We start from the raw sequence: 22,548 nt of genomic DNA on the forward strand, positions 1-22,548 counted from the left end.
TATATTTCTAAAGAGCTATGTATAACGTTATGTGGTAAGGAAATCACAACTTCATTGAAAAACAACTGAGTAGAAGATTAATCAACTTGGATAGCCCAAGGTATGTAGGTCCCAGGCTTGTCTCTTGGAATCTAAATAAGAAAGGAACATGAAAAATTATTTAATCATGTGATCGTTTAGTATGAAATAAAACATCATTATTACAGTCAACATTCTAGACTGCATATTTAACTTGCTCGATAAGATACAACACAACATACTGGACCTCTGTTGTGGGCTGCTACAAATACTTGCAATGTAATAGCCAATATAATACTGTACACAAAGCATTTTCTTCTAGTCTTGAGAGCCGTTAAGGAAAAGTGGGGCAAGGAGATAGAACACTCTGTACTACTGCAATTTGAACCACGTGGGAGTTTTCTACAACAGTGCATTCTATTAGTAGGTTGGGAATTTTTTTTTAGAGGCATTAAAAAAACCATAAAATGCTATTGTAATAAAATACATTGGTTTTGCTTTATTTTAGCTGCTGCTTTGCAAGGTTAATCTTAAATATTTCCAAAATATTTGGAAATCTGAAATCTGCTTTTGGTTAGTTTATTGACTTACTCTATATATCTCCATATATTTCCTGAATCTTTTGTAAAACCTTGGATTGGTAGCTTTGCTCCATCATTTCATGAACACTGAACCTGACTGTCTTAAGCAGATAACAAATGGAAGTTTGTTTTGCTCCAAACCGAAGGTCAGTGTTTTAAGAAGGCAACTATAAAGTTACAGTTGCATACATACTAATCCATGGTGCACAACATTTATGTAACATCTTTCAAATGTTCAGATTACTTTGCTATGAAATGAACTTTTCACATTTAATGGGCAAGAAAATAGCATGAAAGTTTTTTAGTGCATTGCATAACAACACACCAAAATTAAACTTCACAGAAACTCTCATAACATTTAAATTGGTCCTGGACAAACTCATAATACTAAATTTCAAAGTGCCTAATTCATCTAAATGGTAGAAAGCAAGGATAGCAAAAAAAACATTTTAGATTAGTGATATCAGTGAATTGGTGGTTCATTCAATCAATCAATCTTTATTATGGTCACGGATCAGCATTACAAACAAAAGCATTAAAAAAAATAGTAAAAAACAAAAATAAAAGGCAGACAGAATAATATATTGCAGTTGGTGGTGGGTTATCAGTGGGCAGTTAAAAGTTCATCTAATTTTACATACACCATAGCAAAATTAGGCCACATTCAAAGAAACTATTTTGTACTGATCTGCTAATGATTGCATATAAAAAGATCATTATTTTACAGATATTTTATTAGGCAAGGTGTTAGAAATTGAGTCTGTGAGTCCTTATAGAAGATGCAGTATAGCAAGATGTGAGCTATAGTTTAAATGGCCCTTTTCCACAGGGGCACAGTCTCAGCTCATATAATATTTTTTTGCATCAGCCCTCCAAAACTGCTGAGAAGTGTATTGCAGCTTGCTAAGGTTAGTACCCTTCAGATTTTTGGGGTGGTTATTTGATATAAATACCTTGCTGCTTTAAGAGGGGGAGTTTGACTATTCAAATAAACATTCTTGAGAAGAGCAGCCTGATCTTGCTGGATTTCCAGCAAGATCTTTAATATGTGATTTGTGCAATAAGTGCACATTCATACCCCATCATTTAAAAAATTGGTAGTTCAGAAGTGGAGAACGTTTTGCAGCTTACACAGTAAATCACAATAAAATAATATAGCAAAGTTTTAATCACATCAAGCAGTGGTATGATTAAATGTCTAAGTGATTCTGGAAACACAGAAGAAGAAGGAGAACCAGTCAGAAAAGATTGTTTTCTTCAGTCTCTCTCTCTCTCTCTCTCTCTCTCTCTCTCTCTCTCTCTCTCTCTCTCTCTCTCTCTCTCTCTTTTCTCAGCTTAACTTTTCCTCATTTAATAGTACTAAGCATTTCAGACTATAGTTTGATATTCTTTCATTTACAAACTTTGCCTTGCTTGTTGAAGTAGAAATGAAGGTTAGAGGCAAAGGATAGAGGAAATGACAGGGCAGAGTCTTACCATCTCTGTAAAGTAATCAGCACAGGCCATGCGAATCCTTTCTACATTCAGTGGACTGTCCAGTGTGAAAACAGAGTTTAATCCTCTTTCCTTCCGTGCAGCACTTATTGCGTCTCTTATAGCAAAAAATACAGAGGATGCAAGGAATACTCCAGATTCCCCCAATCCCTGGAGAAAAATAAAAATAACCCAAGGGAAGGAAAAAAGTAATTGGTGCAACATTCTCGTACAATAGTGTTTAAGGCTATAGCATACAATGATTTCACACAGCTAAAGTCTGATCCAGTCATCCTATTCTGATAGCAGCATCCTAAAATTTCGGAATATTTTCAGTGCATAAAAGACGAAGCTCCTTTGAACCGGAAATACAGAAAATGCATTACAGTTTGTAGAAATTGCATCCTTTTCTACACGCTGCAGATACTGAAGCTCAAATACTTTGGCCACCAAATGAGAAGATGACTCATTGGAAAAGACCCTGATGTTGGGAAAGATTGAAGACAAATGGAGAAGGAGATGGCAGAGGATAAGATGGTTTTAGATAATGTCATCAATGCAGTGGGCATGAGTTTAGGCACACTCCAGGAGACAGTGGAGGATAAGAGAGCCTGGCATGCTACAATCCATGGGATCATGAAAAATCGGACAAAACTTAGCCACTGAACAACATCAAATGTACTTAAAAGGTTCTTACAAATTCAACTTTCACAGAAAACAACACGGAAGTATTTATGGAGATCTTGCATTTTTAATTTGCATATTAAATACGGTAGTAAGTATTAAGCAAGATCCTTTTTCTTGATCATCAATAAAGGTTTTACCTGTAATTGCTTTATAAAACAGCTTTTCAGGAAAAATGTTTATTTTTACATGTGATGCATAGTTTACACGTTTTTGATTCCTTAAGCCTATTTTACTACTTATATAAAAGTATAAGATTTACCGCATATTATCAGACTACTGAACCATCTAAATTTAATGTGTTTTCAGTTGAAGCCAAGCTACCTTCAAAGGTCTATCAAAAATTGCCTCAGCTATTAGATTATACATACTATATACTATACTACATACTATATTAGACTACACATTTCACTTTCATAGACATTAGTCACTAGTGGTTAACAATTTCCTGTTTGACATTGCTATTCTTGGTTTCTAAATTAATATATAGATCTTACTGTCCATATGTAGGGGTAGTCTAAAAATGTTCTGCCCAGATCATTTTGACGTGGAAAAAGTCCCTGATTTTTTTATTTTTTGAATATCTTATTTTGATGTTTTGTTTTTAACATTAATTTATGATATAGACATTAATTGAAGGGTTGTTGCTTGTGCTCCTATTTTTATTGTATCTTATTGACATAAACTTCTTGGAGTGCTGTGTTTGGGAAAATCTAAGTTGTTACAATAACATAAAATAATCATCATGCCACTTGGAAAAGTAATTCATAAATCTGGAGCACTCTGCAAGTTGTTCTTTATCCTTTAGTAGAGAAAACAAAGCTTAACAAAATGGAAACTGCATCCTTCCTCCTACCCACCTCCATCTTTTGGACATGATCAAGGTCAGACCAAGTTCATATCTTTGCCTAATCCTATCAGATTTAAATCGATCCTTTCTGGCCCAAGATAACGCCCCCTCGTAATCCCATTTTAACCAAAGAATAGAAGTCTTCTCACCAGCTCATAGTACAACCCAAGGGCAATCCTAGGCATAGTAACAACATAGTAATAATTCTCAAAATTCCATCCTCAATCAGCCTGAAGACTCAACATTCCATTTCTTTTAACAGTGGACATCCTTGGCTCTGTTGCCTTCCTGAAGGGCTCATTTTGCCTAACAATAGGTGCACTAACAAACTCCTGCCTAGCTTCCACAAACTGGCTTCCAAATCTGATCTGTAGGATTTCCTGCTTTATAGCCCTTAACTTCAATAGAAATATTTGCTTTCCCATACTTTGGGATTCCCTCTTTCTTGTAAAGCAGGCACCCGGCAATCATTAAATAAATAGCATTTTCTTCTTGGGGTTGTGTTCCTTACTTCAACAATCCCAGGACAATCCATATTATTTGCTTACCCTGGATGAATAGATAGCAATTGGATTGCTTGAGTTTGGCAGCAAGTAGGTTCTAAGCTCTTCTGGAATATCACAAAGACCCGGTATCTTATATGTGTCAGGACCCAATGTATACTGCTGTCCTTCTGGAGAGAATTTTATTTCTTCTGATGTATAAAGTCCAAGTCCCTGAATAAAGCCACCTTCAACCTGAGAAAAATAAAATACACATTTTCTGTTTTTTTATATATTTCTTCTAAGAAAATAATAGCTTCTTAAGTTTGCCGTACTAAGTATATTTCCTTGGAAATTTGTTTCCGTGAATGTGCATAGGCTAGTACTGTAGAAATAATCTTTTTTGTACTTCTGCAGAGCAGCAACTCTGACAAGTTTCTTAAATTTGGAGATATCTATTGGACACTTCTGTTGACTTATGAGAATCCACTAAAATGAAGGGTAGGGTAGATGGTATCCTGACATGATAATCACACCTTACAGCATATGCTGGCTTTCAGTTCTTATTTAATAGTTCCATCCTATCCCAGGATTTTTTGGGATTTAAAGTACTTTCCACAAAATGTAGAAAATGCATATTGGCTTTCTATTTCTTAACTGCCATCCACTCTTAATTTACATTAACATAGGGGGTTTCTTGTTATTTATAATTTTCTTTTAAATATTTATTTGTCAGTTAGGATTCTTCTGTTGACCCATCATATTTCAACTTCATCACATAAGCAATATTTATCTAGAATTAAAGGAACATCAGCAAGAATGGACTCTTTGGTCCCCTGCCCTTCTTCATAGTAACTTCTCCATTCCAACAAGTCCATTCCCACTATTAATGAAGGAAGATATATTAATTTATTTATTAAATTTATTTGCAGTCCATCCCATGTTGAAATGACTTACAGGATATGTCCTAAAAGATAAAGAGAACCTCTTTCTCAAACATCTATTTGGAGAAGTCCATGGGTGCTGAGATTTTGAACACAATCTTTTTCGGCTGCAGCTCTCAATGAATCAGCTACTACTCTTTGTTCTTCCAAGCACTGCTTCTGTTGCAAGTTTATCAGACATCCATGAATCCTTTTTGCAAATATTTCATTGCTATAATCTTAGGCCCTTTACCCTAATTACATGCCTCCCTCCTTCCTTCCATTTAGGTTTTTTCCCCCTCAGGCAGATCACATATATTGTAGTTTGATTGGAAAGAGAAAGTAAAAAAAAAAAAAAAAGGATGCAAAAATAAAAAATGTCTTACAGTAACACATGTTTGTATACTAATTGTGACACCAGCAGCAATCTGGAAATAAAATGCCAAGATGGACTAAAAATTAATGCAGATTTGCACTGTTTCTCTCTACAACCATGGTGCTTGGAAGCTTCTTAATATTCAAATGTGAAACAATATAAAAATAAAATTAAAAAAATCAACAGTGTAGATTACCAAATCTATAAGAATGCAATGTGATCAATAAGAGAAAACTGAATTCTGCAGCATGGATATTCGAAAACATCACACTCTTGTTTGATCATTCCAGCCTATCCCAGGATTGATAAGAAAATTATATGGTAACATTTAATTTATCTTTTCACTTACCACATTTTCTATCTATTTACTACTAAAATTCTCATTGTCATGACATTTAACTGGCCAAAATAGTATATCATAGGGCAAAAAGCTACTTCAAATGGACTAAATAGCAGAATGTGTCCAAAATCCAGAATCCATGACTCCTAAGGAAATGAAATTTGGGAAAGTGCTACTGGCAGCTGCAGCACTGCAGAGCTGTTGCTGCTGCAGTCACATGATCTTTATTTTCAATATTGTGTGACAGTTTCCCAGCCAGTCTCACAATCCCTTGCTACTTCTCCCATGTAACAGCAGCCACTTAGCTGCCTGCTAGAAGGGGGAAAGAAGGGAGGGAGGGAGGGAGGGAGGGAGGGAGGGAAGGAAGGAAGGAAGGAAGGAAGGAAGGAAGGAAGGAAGGATCTGAACAATAACATGCAACTGGGGTTCATTTCTTTGATATTTCAGGAAAGATTGTTTGCTTGAAGTTACAATAAATCGCTTCTCAGTCTTTTGGCTAAGATCAAATGTAGAGTGTGTGTGTGTGTGTGTGTGTGTGTGTAGTTACAATAAGGTTGGAATTTGAAGTACATACCTGCCCTATGTCAATGCCTGGGTTGATGCTGAAACTACCGTCTATGACAATGTCAGTTCGGAGATTCTGTTGCACAGAGAAATTATCATCAAAACATTTTATAGCAGTGCAGGAAAAAAAATGAAAAACTGAAACATTCAAGCCTATGATATTATAAGAACAAATATATTATTACCATAATATTTTGGGAAGTTTTTCCAGCAGGCATGATAACATTTGGGGGCTTTTGGGTTGGAATGCACTGCACCTTTGAACTTGTCCTCCTGGAGCCTCTAAGTATGGCTATATGTCTGGTAATTTATGAAGAGAAACAGGCTAGGGGATGAAGGATCCTAAGCACAATATTTTTCTGCATTTGATAGCTCTAATAGGATCTGTTCTGGCCCAAAAAAACATCACCAAGCTGAGACCACTTGGGAATTCATGACAACTTTGGACCTAACCAAAATAATTTCTGGCTCGACTTAAAAGTCAGTTCACACATTAGACCTGGCTTGTATCTCAGAGCGGTGGCAATGTTATCTAGAGTTGGGGAATGCTACTATCAATTCCTTGTCATGGATGGATTTTCCTTGCTGGTTCTTGATTATTCTGATGTCACAGGGAAGCAGAGCCAATTTGAACAATCTGCCTGAAGCACCTGATAAATTCTAATGAGTTCCAAAGGGAATTTGGAATGTTCCTGGAATTCTGGTGCATAGTTCAACTGCGTCGCTTGTTGCTGCTTGAAATGAAGGAAACTTTGGCCTTGGATCAGATTGCCCCTACGCAGTTTCTCTAGACACATGGATCCTGGAGAGTCCCAGACTTTCAAAGGACCGTTGGTGATAAAATAACCTAAGAAAAGTCTACAGTGTCCATGAAGGAAAACGAACAGTGAACTTGACCAAACATGGGTAAAGCCCTTCTTAAGGATTGGCAATAAAAGCAATGAAACAATTATTTCTCCATCTCTACTGTATCTGCCAATAACTACATCCCTCCTAAGTAAGGAGGAGCCACAGCAGGGGTAAGTTCTACTTACCTTTATTACTGGTTTGCAGCGTGCACACACGCTCTTCTGAGCATGCACAGAGACTTCTGCGCATGCGCAGATCACCTATGATGTTGTCCGGGTCAGTGGGTGGAACCTCCCGCAGGTTTTACTACCAGTTTTTGCGAACTGGTCCGAACCGGGAGCAACCCACCACTGAGCCACGGGAATTCTTGCAGGGCTCCTGTGAAGACTATTTTAGTTAAATATCAGACAAAGTTGCTCATTGTCTCAGAGTTAGAATTCGGGTCTTCAGATTCCATGGAATTGCCTGAGGCAATTAGTGATCTGAGAAGAGTTTGAACTAGTTAGTCCTGATGAGGTAGATGAGACAGACAACGTCTTTCAAGCTGTGAATTATGTTCTGGATTCCTCTCCCTCCTGATTGATAAGGTTTCCTGGGAAATGACAGGTGGTTGGGTCCATGCAACGGTAAATATTTCTCTGTGGGAAGGGATGGTTCCAACCACCTTGAAGGAGATGGTTGTCTATACCCTCTCCTTAAGAGATCATTGCTGAATGCAATGAATTTGAACAACTTTTATCCAATGTTCAATCTTTCCTTTTTAGGAAGATCATTGATAATTGGTTGCCTTAAACTCTAAAGACCTCTGGAAGATGTAGATGATTTCAACTCTTTTCAGTCAGGATTCAGGCCTGATTATAGTGCTAAAACAGTATTGATTGTGCTTGTTGATGATCTCTTGAAGGCTCAATATGGGAAAAATGCATCCATCCTGCCCAGCCTTGACCTCTCAGTTGGTTTTTGGTCACTGATCATGGTGTCATATGCTGGTTTAGGGTATTGGCAGAGGTGGGCTTCACATACTGTAACAACCGGTATGCCCAGCACCGGAAATGTGAGCGAGCAAGCACCATCTGCACATGTGTGCGGCATCACAAACATGGCAATTTGCTTGTACATCCTGTCCGCACATGCATGTGACATCAAACAACATGGCAATTCACTCTCTCGCGCCATCCGCACATGTGTGCGGTGTCACAAAACACAGCAATATAGGACGGGATTGCACCCACCCGTAGGTCATTACTACCACTTTGCCCAAACTGGTCTGAATCGGCTGAATCCCACCTCTGGGTACTGGAATGGAAGTCGACATAGTACCTTACTATTTCACCAGGCCGGCCTGGCCTAATTTTCCCCCTCTTTTATAAAAGATTTTTAAAATTTTAAATATCTTTTAGTATTTTATATATTCAATTTTAAATTGGTTTTAAAAGTTTGGGGTTTTAAATTTGTCGGGGCCAAAATTATTTAATTTGATTTTATTCTATTTTAAATTTTGTATGTATGTGTTTTTATTGTTTGGCTGTGCACCGCCCTGAGTCCTTCGGGAGTAGGGCGGTATAGAAATCTAATAAAATAAATAAAATAAATAAATAAATAGTGATTTTAGTCCATTCTTTAGAGCTGCTTCCAGTTGGTGTTAGCAGGTTGGGAAAATTCAAGACTGAAGCTCTGCTTTGTGAGGTGCCTCAGGGCTCTGCATTCTCCCCACCCCTATTTAACATCTGCATGAAGCTGCTATCATCTGCTGGCACAGGGTGCCATATCATCGGTATGCTAATAATACCCTATTCCCATGATGGTGAACATATGGCACGCATGCCAAAGGTGGCACGCAGCACCCTCTCTGTGGGCACGTGAGCCCTCGCCCCAGTTCAGCTCCGCTGCACATATGCGCATGCCTCCTGCCAGCCAGCTGGTCTTTGGGTCTCTGCCATGCATGCGGGGGAGGGGTGTGCACGCACATGCACAGGTGGTGCGGGGCACACATGCACGGGGCAGGGTGCATGCACAGGGGCTGCACATGCATTGCATTTTGGGGGTTCGGGCACGCACATGTGTATTCAGGGACTCAGTTCGGAAAAGGTTTGCCATCACTGCCCTATTCCTTTCCTGATGCCTAGAGACTGTAAAGGTCTGGGTGGGGGTTCAGTTTTAAGCCGTCCTCGCATTGTCAGTTCCTGAGATTTTCCATCTTTAACTCTATCAAAGGTACACATCCCCAGTCAGTGTGTAATTTTGGATTCCTACCGGACTTACAGTAAGAGCAGGTAGTAGCTGTAACTGTGGGGGCCTTTGCACAATTTCGTTCCTCAAATGCATCCAGATCTCAACTGGAAGGTCTTACTCACAGTGACTCATACCTTAATTGCTTTCTGTTTGGATTATTATCACTTGCTGTGCATGGGGCTGCACTTGAACAGGACTTGGAAGCTGAGCTGCTGCAGGAAGCAGCAGTGTGGGCAGTCTTTGGCATTTCTTTTTAATTCTTGTATAACACTTATGCTCCACAAGCTGCACTGGATTCCAATAGACTTTATGGTGTGATGAAAGGTGCTAATTATCACTTATAAAGCCCTACGTGACATGAGGGCAGGCTACTTGTGGGGCTGCCTCTCTCTCACAGCTATGCCCAGATTTAGTACAAGGTATATGATCTATCCCCTTCATGGATCAACTGCCTTGTCATGGCGAAGGGGCTTGTGTAGCTCACTGAAGCTATGAGCTATGCTGTGCAAGGCCATCCAAGACAGATAGGTCATAACAGAGAGCTCTGACAAAATGTGATCAACTGGAGAAGGAAATGGCAACCCACTCCAGTATCTTTGTCATGAAAACCCCATGGACTGTACCAAAAGGTAAAAAGTTATGACGCTGGAAGATGAACCCCTCAGGTTGGAAGGTGTCCAATATGCTACTGAGGAAGAACAGAGGGCTAGTATTAATAGCACCAGAAAGAATTAAGTGGCTGAGTCAAAGCCGAAAGAACGCTCAGTTGTGGATGTATCTGGTGGTGAAAGGAAAATCCGATGCTGTAAAGATCTATACTCCATAGGAACCTGGAATATAAGATCCATGAATCAAGGCAAGCTGGACATGGTTAAACAAGAGATGACAAGACTGAACATCGACATCTTAGGAATCAGTGAACAGGAACGGGTGAATTTAATTCAGAGGACCATCAGGTATACTACTGCGGGCAAGAATCCCTCAGAAGAAATGGAGTAGCCTTCATAGTCAATAAAAGAGTAGGAAAAGCAGTACTGGGATACAATCCCCAAAATGACAGAATGATCTCAGTTCGAATCCAAGGCAAACCATTCAACATCACAGTAGTTCAAGTCTATGCCCCAACCACTGGTGCTGAAGAGGATGAAGTTGACCTGTTCTATGAAGCCCTACAACACCTTCTAGAATTAACACCAAAAAATTATGTCTTTATCATCATGGGGATTGGAATGCTAAAGTAGGAAGCCAAAAGATAACCAGAATAACAAGCAAGTTTGGCCTTGGAGTATGAAATGAAGCAGGGCACAGGCTGGTAGAATTGGGTCAAGAGAATACAATGGTCATAGCAAACACTCTTTTCCAACAACCCAAGAGATGACTCTACACATGGACATCACCAGACGGTCAATACAGAAATCAGATTGAGTACGTGCTCTGCAGCCAAAGATGAAGAAGCTCTATATAGTCAGTAAAAACAAGACCAGGAGCTGACTGTGGCTCAGATCATGAACTTCTCATTGCAAAATTTAAACTTAAATTGAAGAAAGTAGGGAAAAACACTAGGCCACTAAGGTATGAACTAAATCATATCCCTGATGAATATACAGTAGATGTGACTTCCGGTGGCTCCGCAGATCGTCGAGGACGGTCTCTATAGACCGCCAGCCACCCGATCTGTTAAAACCGCCCTGACAGCGCTAAACAGCTGTCCGGCGGTTTGAAAAAACTCTCCTTCGGGCAAAGAAGGAGAGGAGAGCCGGAGGGGGTGGGTAGAGCTCCCCGAAAGTCACTGGATTAATTCCAGGGACTCGGAGGGTGAGAGCTCCCCAGTTCACCCCTCCCATCGCTCCGGATCGCTGGTGCCTCTGTCTTCAGAGCAAGACGTCTGCGTCCAATTCTGCCGGCAAACAGTGAGTTTTAATGATTTCCAGCAAGGCAGACAGAGCGGAAGCAAGAGTGCAAGCTTTTTAAGAGAAACAGAACTTAACTCTGTGAATACATTGTTGCAAACGGAGCTCTCTGGAGCTGGAGGCTGGGAGGAAGCCTTTGTTATGGGCGGAAGGGAAAGTGAAAGTTAAAAGGAAACTGCTTGTTAATAGCCCTCTGCCTGAAGAGAAAATTACTGGGTTTTGAGTATAGTTTGAAGAGAGGATTGTTTATTTTGGAAAAACTTCGGAATATACTTTTTAAGACTGTTTACAAGATTTTTTGGCTGTAAAAGGAAAATTTTTCTTTAAATAAAATGGCTGCTAAACAACTAAAGCCACCAACTTCTAAAGGGGGAGGAGGTTCCCCTGTAGTGACTCAAAAACAACAACTTCCGGCTGATACACAGTCACAAGACCTTAAAGAATTTATAATGGGTGCCCTGAATAATCAGACAGAAATGATGAAAGGATTTTCAGAGGAGTTAAAGAAACTTACAAGTGTGGTGGAGGAGAAACATGATGAAATAAGAGATGACATTGTTTATGCAGTTTCAGGATTGGCTACTCACATGTTAAAGATTGAGGAGAGAGTGCGGGAAATTGATGATGCTAACTTGGAGATTGCAACTAAGTTGGGAGAGGTTATGATACAGACAGAGAAAGTGGATGACGAGATGGTTATGTTACAGTACAGGTCAATGGAATTTGCCCTGAGGCTGAGAGGTTTGAAAGAAAAGAGTGGTGAAAATTTAAAAGATGTTTGCTCCAATGCTTTAGCAGAGCTGATTCCAGAAAGGCCAGAAGACGTGGCAATTCAAATGGACAAAATTTACAGGGTCAATTCCTGGCTGGCAAAACAAAAGCAGTTACCAAGAGATGTGGTGATCTATTTTACAACAAGGAGAGTTAGAAATGACATTTTGCAAGCGTCTTATAGAAATAAGATTAAAGTGGAAGGACAAGAGCTGGTGGTCCTGAAAGAGCTTCCTCCTAAAATGTTAAGAGATAGAAAGCAATTTGGCTTTTTGGTGAATGAACTAAGAAACCAGCAAATTCAGTACAGATGGGATGTCCCATTTGGGATAATAGTGCCATACGCTGGGCAAAGACATCGTTTAAACACAGTTGGAAAAGCAAAAGATTTTTATGCCAACGTTTTAAAGGTTGGAAGGCCACCCTCACCAGGGGGTGCTAGAAAGCAATTGGAAATTACTCAACAAGAGAAAGATGGAGGGCAACCACAAACCTATGCTCAAGTGTTAGCTGGAGGAGCTATTCTGGAAGAAGATCCATTACTGACTGGGGGTCCACCACCAACCTTGGAGTCATTAACGATGATTCAGCTGCCAAAAGATCAACGACTGACAAGGGCTACCTATAAACAACATATGGCACAACAGCCTCAAGATTCAACTCAACAAGTCCAAAAAACGCAAGCAGTGGGAGGAGCTAGGCCGAAGTCTAAAATGGCGGAGGAGGTTCAGCTGATGCTCTCGAAGCTTGGAACGCCCAGAGATGGCAAATAAATTTCTATCTTGGAATGTTAACGGTTTAAATTCTCCACAAAAAAGAAAGAAAATATTTCATTATTTGAAGCAATTTCAGAACGATGTTATTTGTTTGCAAGAAACGCATATTAGATCTTCTGATCAAAAGTACTTGATAAATTCAAAATTAGGTACACACTTTGTGGCATCAGCACCAGAAAAGAAAAACGGCCTAGTAATATATGTTAAAAGAGGCTTAGTGGCCAATTTAATTGAGGCTGATACTCAAGGTAGATATATTGCAATTGAACTAACAACACAGAGTGGGAAGCTGCTTGTAATTGGGGTATATGCACCTAATCAACAACAAGATAAATTTTACAAACTTTTACATACCAAAATACTACAATGGGATTATAGATCCTTATTTTTAATGGGTGATTGGAATGGGGTATTAGATACCCAGAAAGATAAGAAAAGTCTTTCCAAGATCTCAATGCGTGCTAAGTTGCCTAAATCTTTTTTTGATATTTTGGAGGATATGGAGCTTAGAGACATTTGGAGAGAAAGGAACGTATTGGAGAGCGATTTTACTTTTTTCTCAGATAGGCACCAATCTTTTTCGAGGATTGATTTTATATTAACTACAAATGATCTTTTTTCTAGGGTGAAGAGTACGAAGATATGTCCAAGAACTTTAACTGATCACAGCCCGGTCTGGGTGGAACTAGAGCAGGAGAGAGGGGAAAGGAGGTCTTGGAGGCTAAATGAGAATTTATTTAGATATGAAGACAATTTGTGTGAGCTTAAAAAACAAATGAAAGAATTTTTTATTAATAATATGAACAAAGGAACTTCGATGGAGATGGTATGGGATGCGTGTAAGGCTTATATGAGAGGAACATTAATTTTTTTGAATAATAAACATAGATTAAAACAACAAAATAGACGGAAAGAGATAGAGGAGGAAATTAAAAAGAAGGAACAATTGCTTATAATCAATCCGGGAGATAAAAAGGCAAAAGATATGATTAATATTTTAAGAGAGCAATTTAATATGTTAATGGCGGGGCAAGTCGCAACTAGTATACAATATGCCAGACATAATACATTTTGTAATGCTAATAAACCTGGGAGATGGTTGGCTTACACGATGAGGAAAAAACAGAAATCACGTATTATAGATAAAATAGAATTTAGAGGTAAAGAGATTTATCAACAGAATTTAATAAAAAAGGCTTTTTTGGAGTTTTATACAAAATTATATGCTAAAGATGCAATTCAAGATGTCGATATCGATAGATATCTAAAGATGGAGATTCCTGAATTAACGTTGGAACAGAGAGATAGATTGAATCAACCTATAACTTCTGAGGAAATTGTTGGAGCAATTAAACAATTAAAAATAGGTAAGGCTCCGGGAACAGATGGACTAACAGCTGTTTATTATAAACATTTACAATCCGAAATGTTAGAACCATTAAAAATTTTATTTAATAAAATACAATTAGGAGGAGGAGTACCACCTTCTTGGAAAACAGCCTTTGTTTCACTAATTCCTAAGGAGGATCGAAATTCCATTAAACCGGAGAATTTTAGGCCAATTTCACTTTTGAATACTGACTATAAGATTTTTGCTAAAATATTAGCTAATAGACTAATGCCAGTTATGCAACAAATAATTCACAATGATCAATCTGGGTTTATAAAAGGTAGACAAATGAGATATAATGTTAGACAAATTGTAAACTTATTGGAATATTTGGAAAAAAATAATCAAGTCCCTGCAGCGTTTATATTTTTGGATGCAGAGAAGGCATTTGATCGTTTGAACTGGCAATTTTTGTTTAAAATAATAGAAAAAATGCACTTTGGGGAATATTTTACACAATCAATTAGAGCGATATACCAGCAGCAATCAGCACAAATCATAGTTAATGGAGGTTTAACAGAGGCTTTTAAAATTGAGAAAGGAACAAGACAGGGGTGTCCTCTGTCCCCACTATTATTTATTTTGACTTTGGAGGTATTACTGAATAAGATACGTGATTCACAAAAATTGAAGGGTATTGTAATTAGACAACAAGATTACAGATTAAGAGCCTTTGCAGATGATTTGGTTATTACCTTATCTCAACCTATAGAGTCGGCTCCATACATATTGGATATAATTAATCAATACGGGAAAGTATCAGGATTTAAAGTTAATTCACATAAGACAAAGATGATAGTTAAAAATATGACTACATTTGAAAGAGACAAATTAGCAAGATTAACAGATTTTGAAATAGTTAAAAAAGTTAAATATCTAGGGGTATACATAGCAGCTTCAAATACAAAATTATACAAAAACAATTATGAGGTACTCTGGCAGAAGGTACAGAAGGATATGGAAAATTGGAAAAAATTACAGTTGTCCTTATTGGGAAGAATTGCAGCAATTAAAATGAATGTTTTACCTAGATTTTTATTTTTGTTCCAAATGATACCTGTGCTTAAGAAAGATGAAAATCTGAGAGAATGGCAGAAAGGTGTTAATACTTTTATTTGGGCTGGGAAAAAACCTAGAATAAAAACGAAAATTATACAAGATACACGTGAAAGAGGGGGTCTTAAAATGCCTAATTTAAGATTATATTATGAAGCAGCGGTTTTATCACAAATCAGTGATTGGTTTAATTTAACTGAGGGGAGAATTTTGAATTTAGAAGGTTATGATTTGTTATATGGATGGCATGCCTATTTGTTATATGACAAAAAAGTGGATAAAGTATTTAAGGTTCATATATTAAGAAATGCTTTGTTAAGGGTTTGGAAAAAATATCAATATAAGTTAAATTATAAGATACCTTTATGGGCAAATCCTAGACATGCAATAGAAAATATAAGTATAGAACAAAAACAGGAGGTGATTACCTATAAAGAGCTTCTTATTATGGAAAGGGGGGTAATGTATTTGAAATCTTTAGATATACTGAGAGAAGAAGGTATAATTTATACATGGTTTCAGTATGGTCAACTTCAAGCTAGATGGAAGGAAGATCAAAAAATTGGCTTTGTGCAAAATGAGGAGAATTTGGTAAAACAAATTAGAGATCAAAAACAAATGCATATTAAAAGGTTGTATAATGCTTTATTGGAAATAGATTCTGAGACGGAATTGGTTAAAGACTGTATGATTAAATGGGCACAAAATTTTCAAGAGCCAGTAATGATGGAAACTTGGGAAAAGATTTGGATTAGAAATGTGAAATTTACACAAGCACAAAATTTAAGAGAAAATTTTTATAAAATGTTTTATAGATGGCATTTAGATCCTAAAAAATTATCATGTATGTATTCTAATGTGCAAGCTAAATGTTGGAGATGTGACTGTGATGATGCAACTTATTATCATATATGGTGGACTTGTAGAAAAATCAAAGCATTTTGGATAAAGATTTGGTGGGTGATGCAGAATATTCTTAAAAAGAGACTGAAATTTACTCCACAGTTGTTTTTACTGGGTATAACTACGGATTGTACAGTTGCAGAGACTAAATTGATTTTGAACTTGATAACAGCAGCAAGATTGTTGGTAGCACAATACTGGAAGAAGGACTTTTTGCCTACCATTGATGACTGGATATTGAAAGTAACTAATTTAGCTGAAATGGCTAAAATTTCAGCATATCTGAAGGATCATACACAAGAAAGGTATATACAGGACTGGAGAAGATGGATTGATTATATACAAAATAAGTATCAGACCAAAAAATATCAAATAGCTTATGAATGATTCCTTTTATTTGTATAAAGCGTTATATAAGTGACATTAGAAGTATTATGTTTAAGAAATAGGATTTTATATATGGGGGGTTAAGAATTTTTTTTTTAGGGATGTTAGTTTAATGATTGGTTATGCAATTTAGATTATTGTTAAAGATCAATAGAAATACCTTGTGTTCTGCTCTGGGAAGTCGGGGAGGGGGAGGGGGGTTGGGGGGGGTTGTGGGGAAAATATGTTTGTTTTTAAAACTTTTTCAATAAAAAAAAAAAAAAAGAATATACAGTAGATGTGACAAATAGATTTAAGGAATTAGATCTGATAGACAGAGTGCCTGAAGAACTATGGACAGAGGTTCGCAACATTGTACAAGAGGTACAATGATAACCCTGATAACCACGATGGGGTGGTCACTGATCTAGAGCCAGACATTCTGGAATGTGAAGTCAAATGGGCCTTAGGAAGTCTGAGCAACAACAAAGCTAATGGAGGTGACAGTATTCCAGCTGAGCTATTCAAAATCTTGAAAGATGATGCAGTAAAAGTGCTACACTCAATTTGCCAGCAAATTTGGAAAAGTCAACAGTGGCCACAGGATTGGAAAAGGTCAGTTTATATTCCAATTCCAAAGAAGGGCAATGCCAAAGAATGTTCAAACTACTGCAGCATTGCACTCATTTCATATGCTAGCAAAGTTATGCTCAAAATCCTACAAGCTAGGCCCCAGCAGTATGTGCACCGAGAACTACCAGAAATACAGGCAGATTTTGAAGAGGCAGAGGAAATAGAGATCAAATTGCCAACATACGCTGGATCATGGAGAAAGCTAGGGAGTTCCAGAAAAACATCTACTTCTGCTTCATTGACTATGCTAAAGCGTTTGATTGTGTGGATCACAACAAATTGTGGCAGGTTCTTAAAGAGATGAGAGTTCCAGACCATCTTATTTGTCTCTTGAGAAACCTATATGCGGGTCAAGAAGTAACAGTGTGAACTGGACACAGAATCACTGATTGGTTCAAAATTGGGAAAGGAGTTCGGCAAGGCTTTATATTGTCGCCCTGCCTATTTAACTTATATACAGAGCACATCATGAGAAAGGCGGGGCTAGATGAATCACAAGTTGGAATTAAGATTGCCGGGAGAAATATTCACAACCGCAGATATACAGATGATACCACGCTAATGGCAGAAAGTTAAGAGGAACTAAAGAGCCTCTTGATGTGGGTAAAGGAAGAGAGTGCAAAAGCTGACTTGAAACTCAACATTAAGAAAACTAAGATCATGGCATCCAGCTCTCTCAATTCCTGGCAAATAGATGGGGAAGAAATGGAGATAGTGACAGTTTTTATTTTCCTGGTCTCCAAGATCACCACAGATGGGGACTGCAGCCAAGAAATTAAAAGACGCTCCTGGGGAGGAAAGCTATGGCAAATCTAGACAGCATATTAAAAAGCAGAGACATCACCCTGCCAACAAAAGTGTGTATAGTCAAGGCTATGGTTTTCCCAGTTGCAATGTATGGCTGTGAAAGGTGGACCATAAGGAAGGCTGAGCGCCAAAGAATTGAGGCCTTTGAACTATGGTGCTGGAGAAGACTCCTGCAAGTCCCTTGGACTGCAAGGCAATCAAACCAGTCAGTCCTAGAGATCAACTCTTATTGCTCTTTAGAAGGCCAGATCCTGAAGATGAAATTCAAATATTTTGGCCACCTAATGAGAAAGAAGGACTCACTGGAGAAGAGCCTAATGCTGGGAAAGATTGAGGGCAAAATAAGAAGGGGACGAGAGAATGAGGTGGCTGGATGGAGTCACTGAAGCAGTTGGTGTGAGCTTAAATGGACTCCAGGGGATGGTAGAAGACAGGAAGACCTGTGTTGTGACTCCGACCCCCAAGCCCGTTTTATCAGAGGGAGAAGACTCCGAAAGTGAAGGAGAGGAGTTGGCAAGGCCTCCCTCTCCAGGACCCTCCTCTCTGGCAATGCCTCAGGTGTCCTCCGAAAGCCAAGAGATAGGCCAGGAGCCAGGCACTTCCAAGCAGCGACGGAGATGAGTCTTGGCTGGATCCCCAACAGCGTCGGAAAGACAAGCGTGCGCAGCAGAGAAGGAGGCATGCCAGAGATTAAGCTGAGTCACTGGACCACACCCCACAGGGGATAAAAGGGGGTGTGGTGGCCATTCAGGCCTTATGACGGACAAAACTGAAAAGCTAGCAAGTCATACTGCGTTTCTGGAACTTCGTTATATGCCCTCCTTGGATTTATTATGGACTGGACTTGACAATTCTTTGGCTTTGTGGACTCATTTTGGTTTATCGGACGGAGGAGAAAAATCTCCCTTTGTGAGTAAAGTTTTTGGCAGGCAGCTACTGGGTTGCTGCCAATTCTGTTATCTCAAAGGAATTCCTGACTGCTGGTTTTATTAACTCCTGGCTGACTGTTTGTGTGCGTGTGTGAGATGGGGACAGAACAACCTGGAGGAATGTTGTCCATGAGGTCGCGATGGATCAGACATGACTTCACGACTAACAACATATGATCTATGATGTGATTGGGATCATTATTTTATTCTTGAATACTGGGGATTTTGTGGTTAGTGTTTTAATCCTTGTATACCAACTGGAGACACTGTTGTAAGATGAATGACCATATAAATACTTTATATGTTTATATCTTTGAAATACTTGCTGATATATGTTACAATCTCTCTATGTTTATCCTTCAAAATGTTTGGTGGTTGAGCATTGCTTTAGCACAAAATTTGCTGATCACCCAAACCTAAAAGGCAGGAGGGCCACCCCATAAGTGATGGCTAACCTTTTTGCCATCACGTGCCAGGAGAGGGGGGGAGCGGGGAAGGTTCGCGCGGCATGTGCCCACACCCATAATTCTATGTGCCCTGCCCTGCACATGCATGCGCAACCCCCCATCCCCCCCGCTCCTGGCATGCAGTGGCCCGTTAGGCCCGTTTTTCTTTCTCACCTGGCTCCAGATCCTCTCTGTGCATCTGGGAAGGGTGAAAACAGCCTTTTCCACTCCCTCGGAAGCACTCTGGAGGCCTGAAAGGGCCCATTTCCCAACCCCCAGTGGGACAGGAAGTGATGTTTTTTGCTATCCCCAGCCTCCAGAGACTCTTAGAGGGGGGACAGCAAAAAAGTCACTTCCTGTCCCACCGGGAGTTGGGAAATGGGCCCTTTCAGGCCTCTGGAGGGCCTCCAAGGGAGTAGGAAAGGCTGTTTTCGCCCTCCCAAGATGCACAGAGAGGATCTGGAGCCAGGTGAGAAAGAAAAATGAGCCTTCCCCACTTGCCCCAGGCCCTCCGGAAGCAGGAAACAGCCTGTTTCCCTACTTTGGAGAAGGCCCGAAGGCCCAAAAATCAGCTGGCCAGCACGCGCATGCACGCCAGAGCTGAGCTGTCATGCTCACTGATATGGCTACACGTGCCACCTCTGGCACGCGTGCCATAGGTTCGCCATCACAGCCATAGGCTATCCCATGGTTGAGCAGAAAAGTGGAGATTATGATCCACTTTTGGACTGGACTTACCTTATGGTCACCAGTGAGGCAGTCAATCTCAACTTCAGAACATGATGCAGCAAAAATAAAATATGGAAATGCGTGACCTTCTCCTTTCTCCCAATCTATATTGACAACATATCCTCTGATGGGAAAGGGGAAAAAAAATGAGAGTGTTTCTTTTAGGAATCTTTTCAAACAGACATACACAAGTCATGTGAAAGGATCAAAGTATTAAGATACTCTAAAAGAAATAAAAAAAGGATCTGGGGTAAGATGAAGAAGCTCCCTCTGTTCCAGTGGAAAATAACAAAATGGAAATTGATTGCTAGATAGAAAAACCAATGACAGTTGTCATTTTCTGCTATATCTAATTAAGGGCTCAAAAGAGACCTGGAATTTGCTGGGGTAACTTCTGAACTGCCCGAGTTTGTGACTCAAATAAATAGGACACACAGTTTTTGGCAAACATTAACACTGTTGCACTGAGCTGCTCCAAAATGATAGCCTCTGCCTTTCCCTTTGAGTCTGTCAATGACTTTTCCCAATCCCAATTACAAAATATTTTTGGACCTTGCCTGTTGGCTTATTTAAAACATTCACATTGAGCAAGACAATACCAGAAGGAAATCCTTCCCTTCTGTTCCTTTGTGCCTTTCCAGAGAATTAAGGTACTATCAACCTTCCCTTATGTCAGGATAAAACATATACAGGCATTACATTTTCTGACCTCATTATCACCCCCAATCAGGCTCTCTTGTGCATCAGTGCCCAATAGTTCTGTTTCTAATTGAGATGATTATGCATGTGCAGGATGTGATAAGTAAGTCAATAGCTTGATTCATCTCTTCATCTTCAGCATGGATCTGTTCTGTCCATATTCATGTCAGAAGCACCAGCAAAGCTAACTGAAGAGTACTTCACAGTTGAAAGGATTTGCCAGTAACAACATTGTTGCCCAGGGGACACCTCACTGCCAAAAGTAGTGCAATTTTGGGGGGGCTCCTTTAATTTCCCTATGGATCTGTTAAGGATTACTTAAGAGTTCTATTGGCTGATTATTCTAATACTGTTGTGCAATTGAGCTTTGTTTGAATATACTTGGCCATCAACTCTTTTCACCATTCAGTGGAGAAGGTCAGATAGTAACAGCTGCAGGTCACATTGTATTGCACAGGTAGACAGGAAGCAGGGTCATTTGAATGCAAAAGAAGTTTGGTTGCTAGACAATGTAAAAGAACAATGGATTTGTAAGTGGCTGACCAACTGCACTCAACATGTAGTCCTTAATGGAACTGCATCTACATGGAGGGAAGTATACAGTGGGATACCCCAAGGCTCTGTTTTAGATAGATCCGGTACTCTTCAATATCTTTCTAGTATAGGGCCTTTGAGAACAATCTTGTTTGCTCTTGCCCTCCCAAGTCTGCAGTGATATTCAGCATGTGAAATTCCCGATTTATCACCTTTGATATTGAAAATAAAGCCATTTAGGAATTTGGAACAAATTGCTTACTTGAAGAAGCCAGTAGCAGAGAGGCTGATGCTTTCCTCGTGGGCAGTTTTAATCTGAAAGAGATAAATAGTTAAGTAGCAATATTTATAATACTGACAAAATGTATTTGTGCATAAAACAAAACCAAAATGGGGATATCAAAGGTCAGCCTTCCTCCTTTGCATAAGAGAGGTGAGAAAAAAGTCTTGTTGAATTTGTTCTCCGCTTATGCATCTAGGATTAACTCCCCAGAAATGTATATTTGCTGATATTAAGCAACTTCCCTGGATCCACATCGTAGAATTTTAACACTGTGTGTAGAAGATGCTTCTGGACAAATTTGCATGAAGTAGTTACCTTGCCTCAAACATTAATTTTATGAGTGCTCACACACTTTCTACTTCCAATGTTCTTGAATTTACTTAAAGCTTCTTACTCTTTTTTAAAAAAAATCTTATCCAAAATGTTCATTAAAAAGGGAAAGGACTATCTCCAAAGGATACTGAGTTGGTTATTCTATTCTTAGGATCCTAAGAGAGCCCATTGTGCACAGAGCATCAGTTAAAGATCACATGTCACCAGAATGAGTTCATTGCTGAAATTAGATAACTTAAATATCCAAAGCTCAGTGGTACCAAGAAGTGCCATATATCACCAATGCTCCCTGTTAGATAAATTTAGAATTGCTGACTATTTTGACATGGTGTTCACTTTAATGTCTGTGTTGTTCCTGTATTTATACGTTAATGTATTAAAAACTATTCTCCTGAAGATGTGCTACTAATAGGGTTAAAATTATTCTGTTTTAAACATGTAAATGATACGTACCCAATCTTCCCACTTTCCTTTAGGATTTTTTTTAATGATTGGCTCAAGGCGCTTCCTTAGAATTTGACAAGCATTCTGTACCAAAGATGATACCAAAGAAAACAGGAAAAATTAGTCCCAAAGAATACACGTTATTGTTAAGATAGTATTCAAATTTT

General features: G+C 39.0%; 1 protein-coding gene across 2 annotated transcripts in view; it reads right to left on the bottom strand.

Moving 5' to 3' along the window:
- Positions 1-22,548, bottom strand: part of AOX1 (aldehyde oxidase 1) — an 89,525-nt gene continuing 66,977 nt past the window's right edge. For both annotated transcript variants that reach the window (XM_070933274.1, XM_070933273.1), the window contains exons 29-35: positions 22,391-22,465; positions 21,584-21,636; positions 20,098-20,212; positions 6,302-6,367; positions 4,155-4,343; positions 2,076-2,243; positions 1-131 (exon numbers count right to left, since the gene is read on the bottom strand). In XM_070933274.1, coding sequence (XP_070789375.1) covers positions 78-131; positions 2,076-2,243; positions 4,155-4,343; positions 6,302-6,367; positions 20,098-20,212; positions 21,584-21,636; positions 22,391-22,465 — 720 coding nt within the window. In that variant the 3' untranslated portion in view covers positions 1-77. The remainder of the gene's footprint in view (positions 132-2,075; positions 2,244-4,154; positions 4,344-6,301; positions 6,368-20,097; positions 20,213-21,583; positions 21,637-22,390; positions 22,466-22,548) is intronic.

This window comes from Pituophis catenifer, unplaced genomic scaffold (genome assembly GCF_029215685.1).
Source record: "Pituophis catenifer annectens isolate HBS135680 unplaced genomic scaffold, rPitCat1.0.hap2 SCAF_1, whole genome shotgun sequence".
Taxonomy (NCBI): Eukaryota; Metazoa; Chordata; class Lepidosauria; order Squamata; family Colubridae; genus Pituophis; species Pituophis catenifer.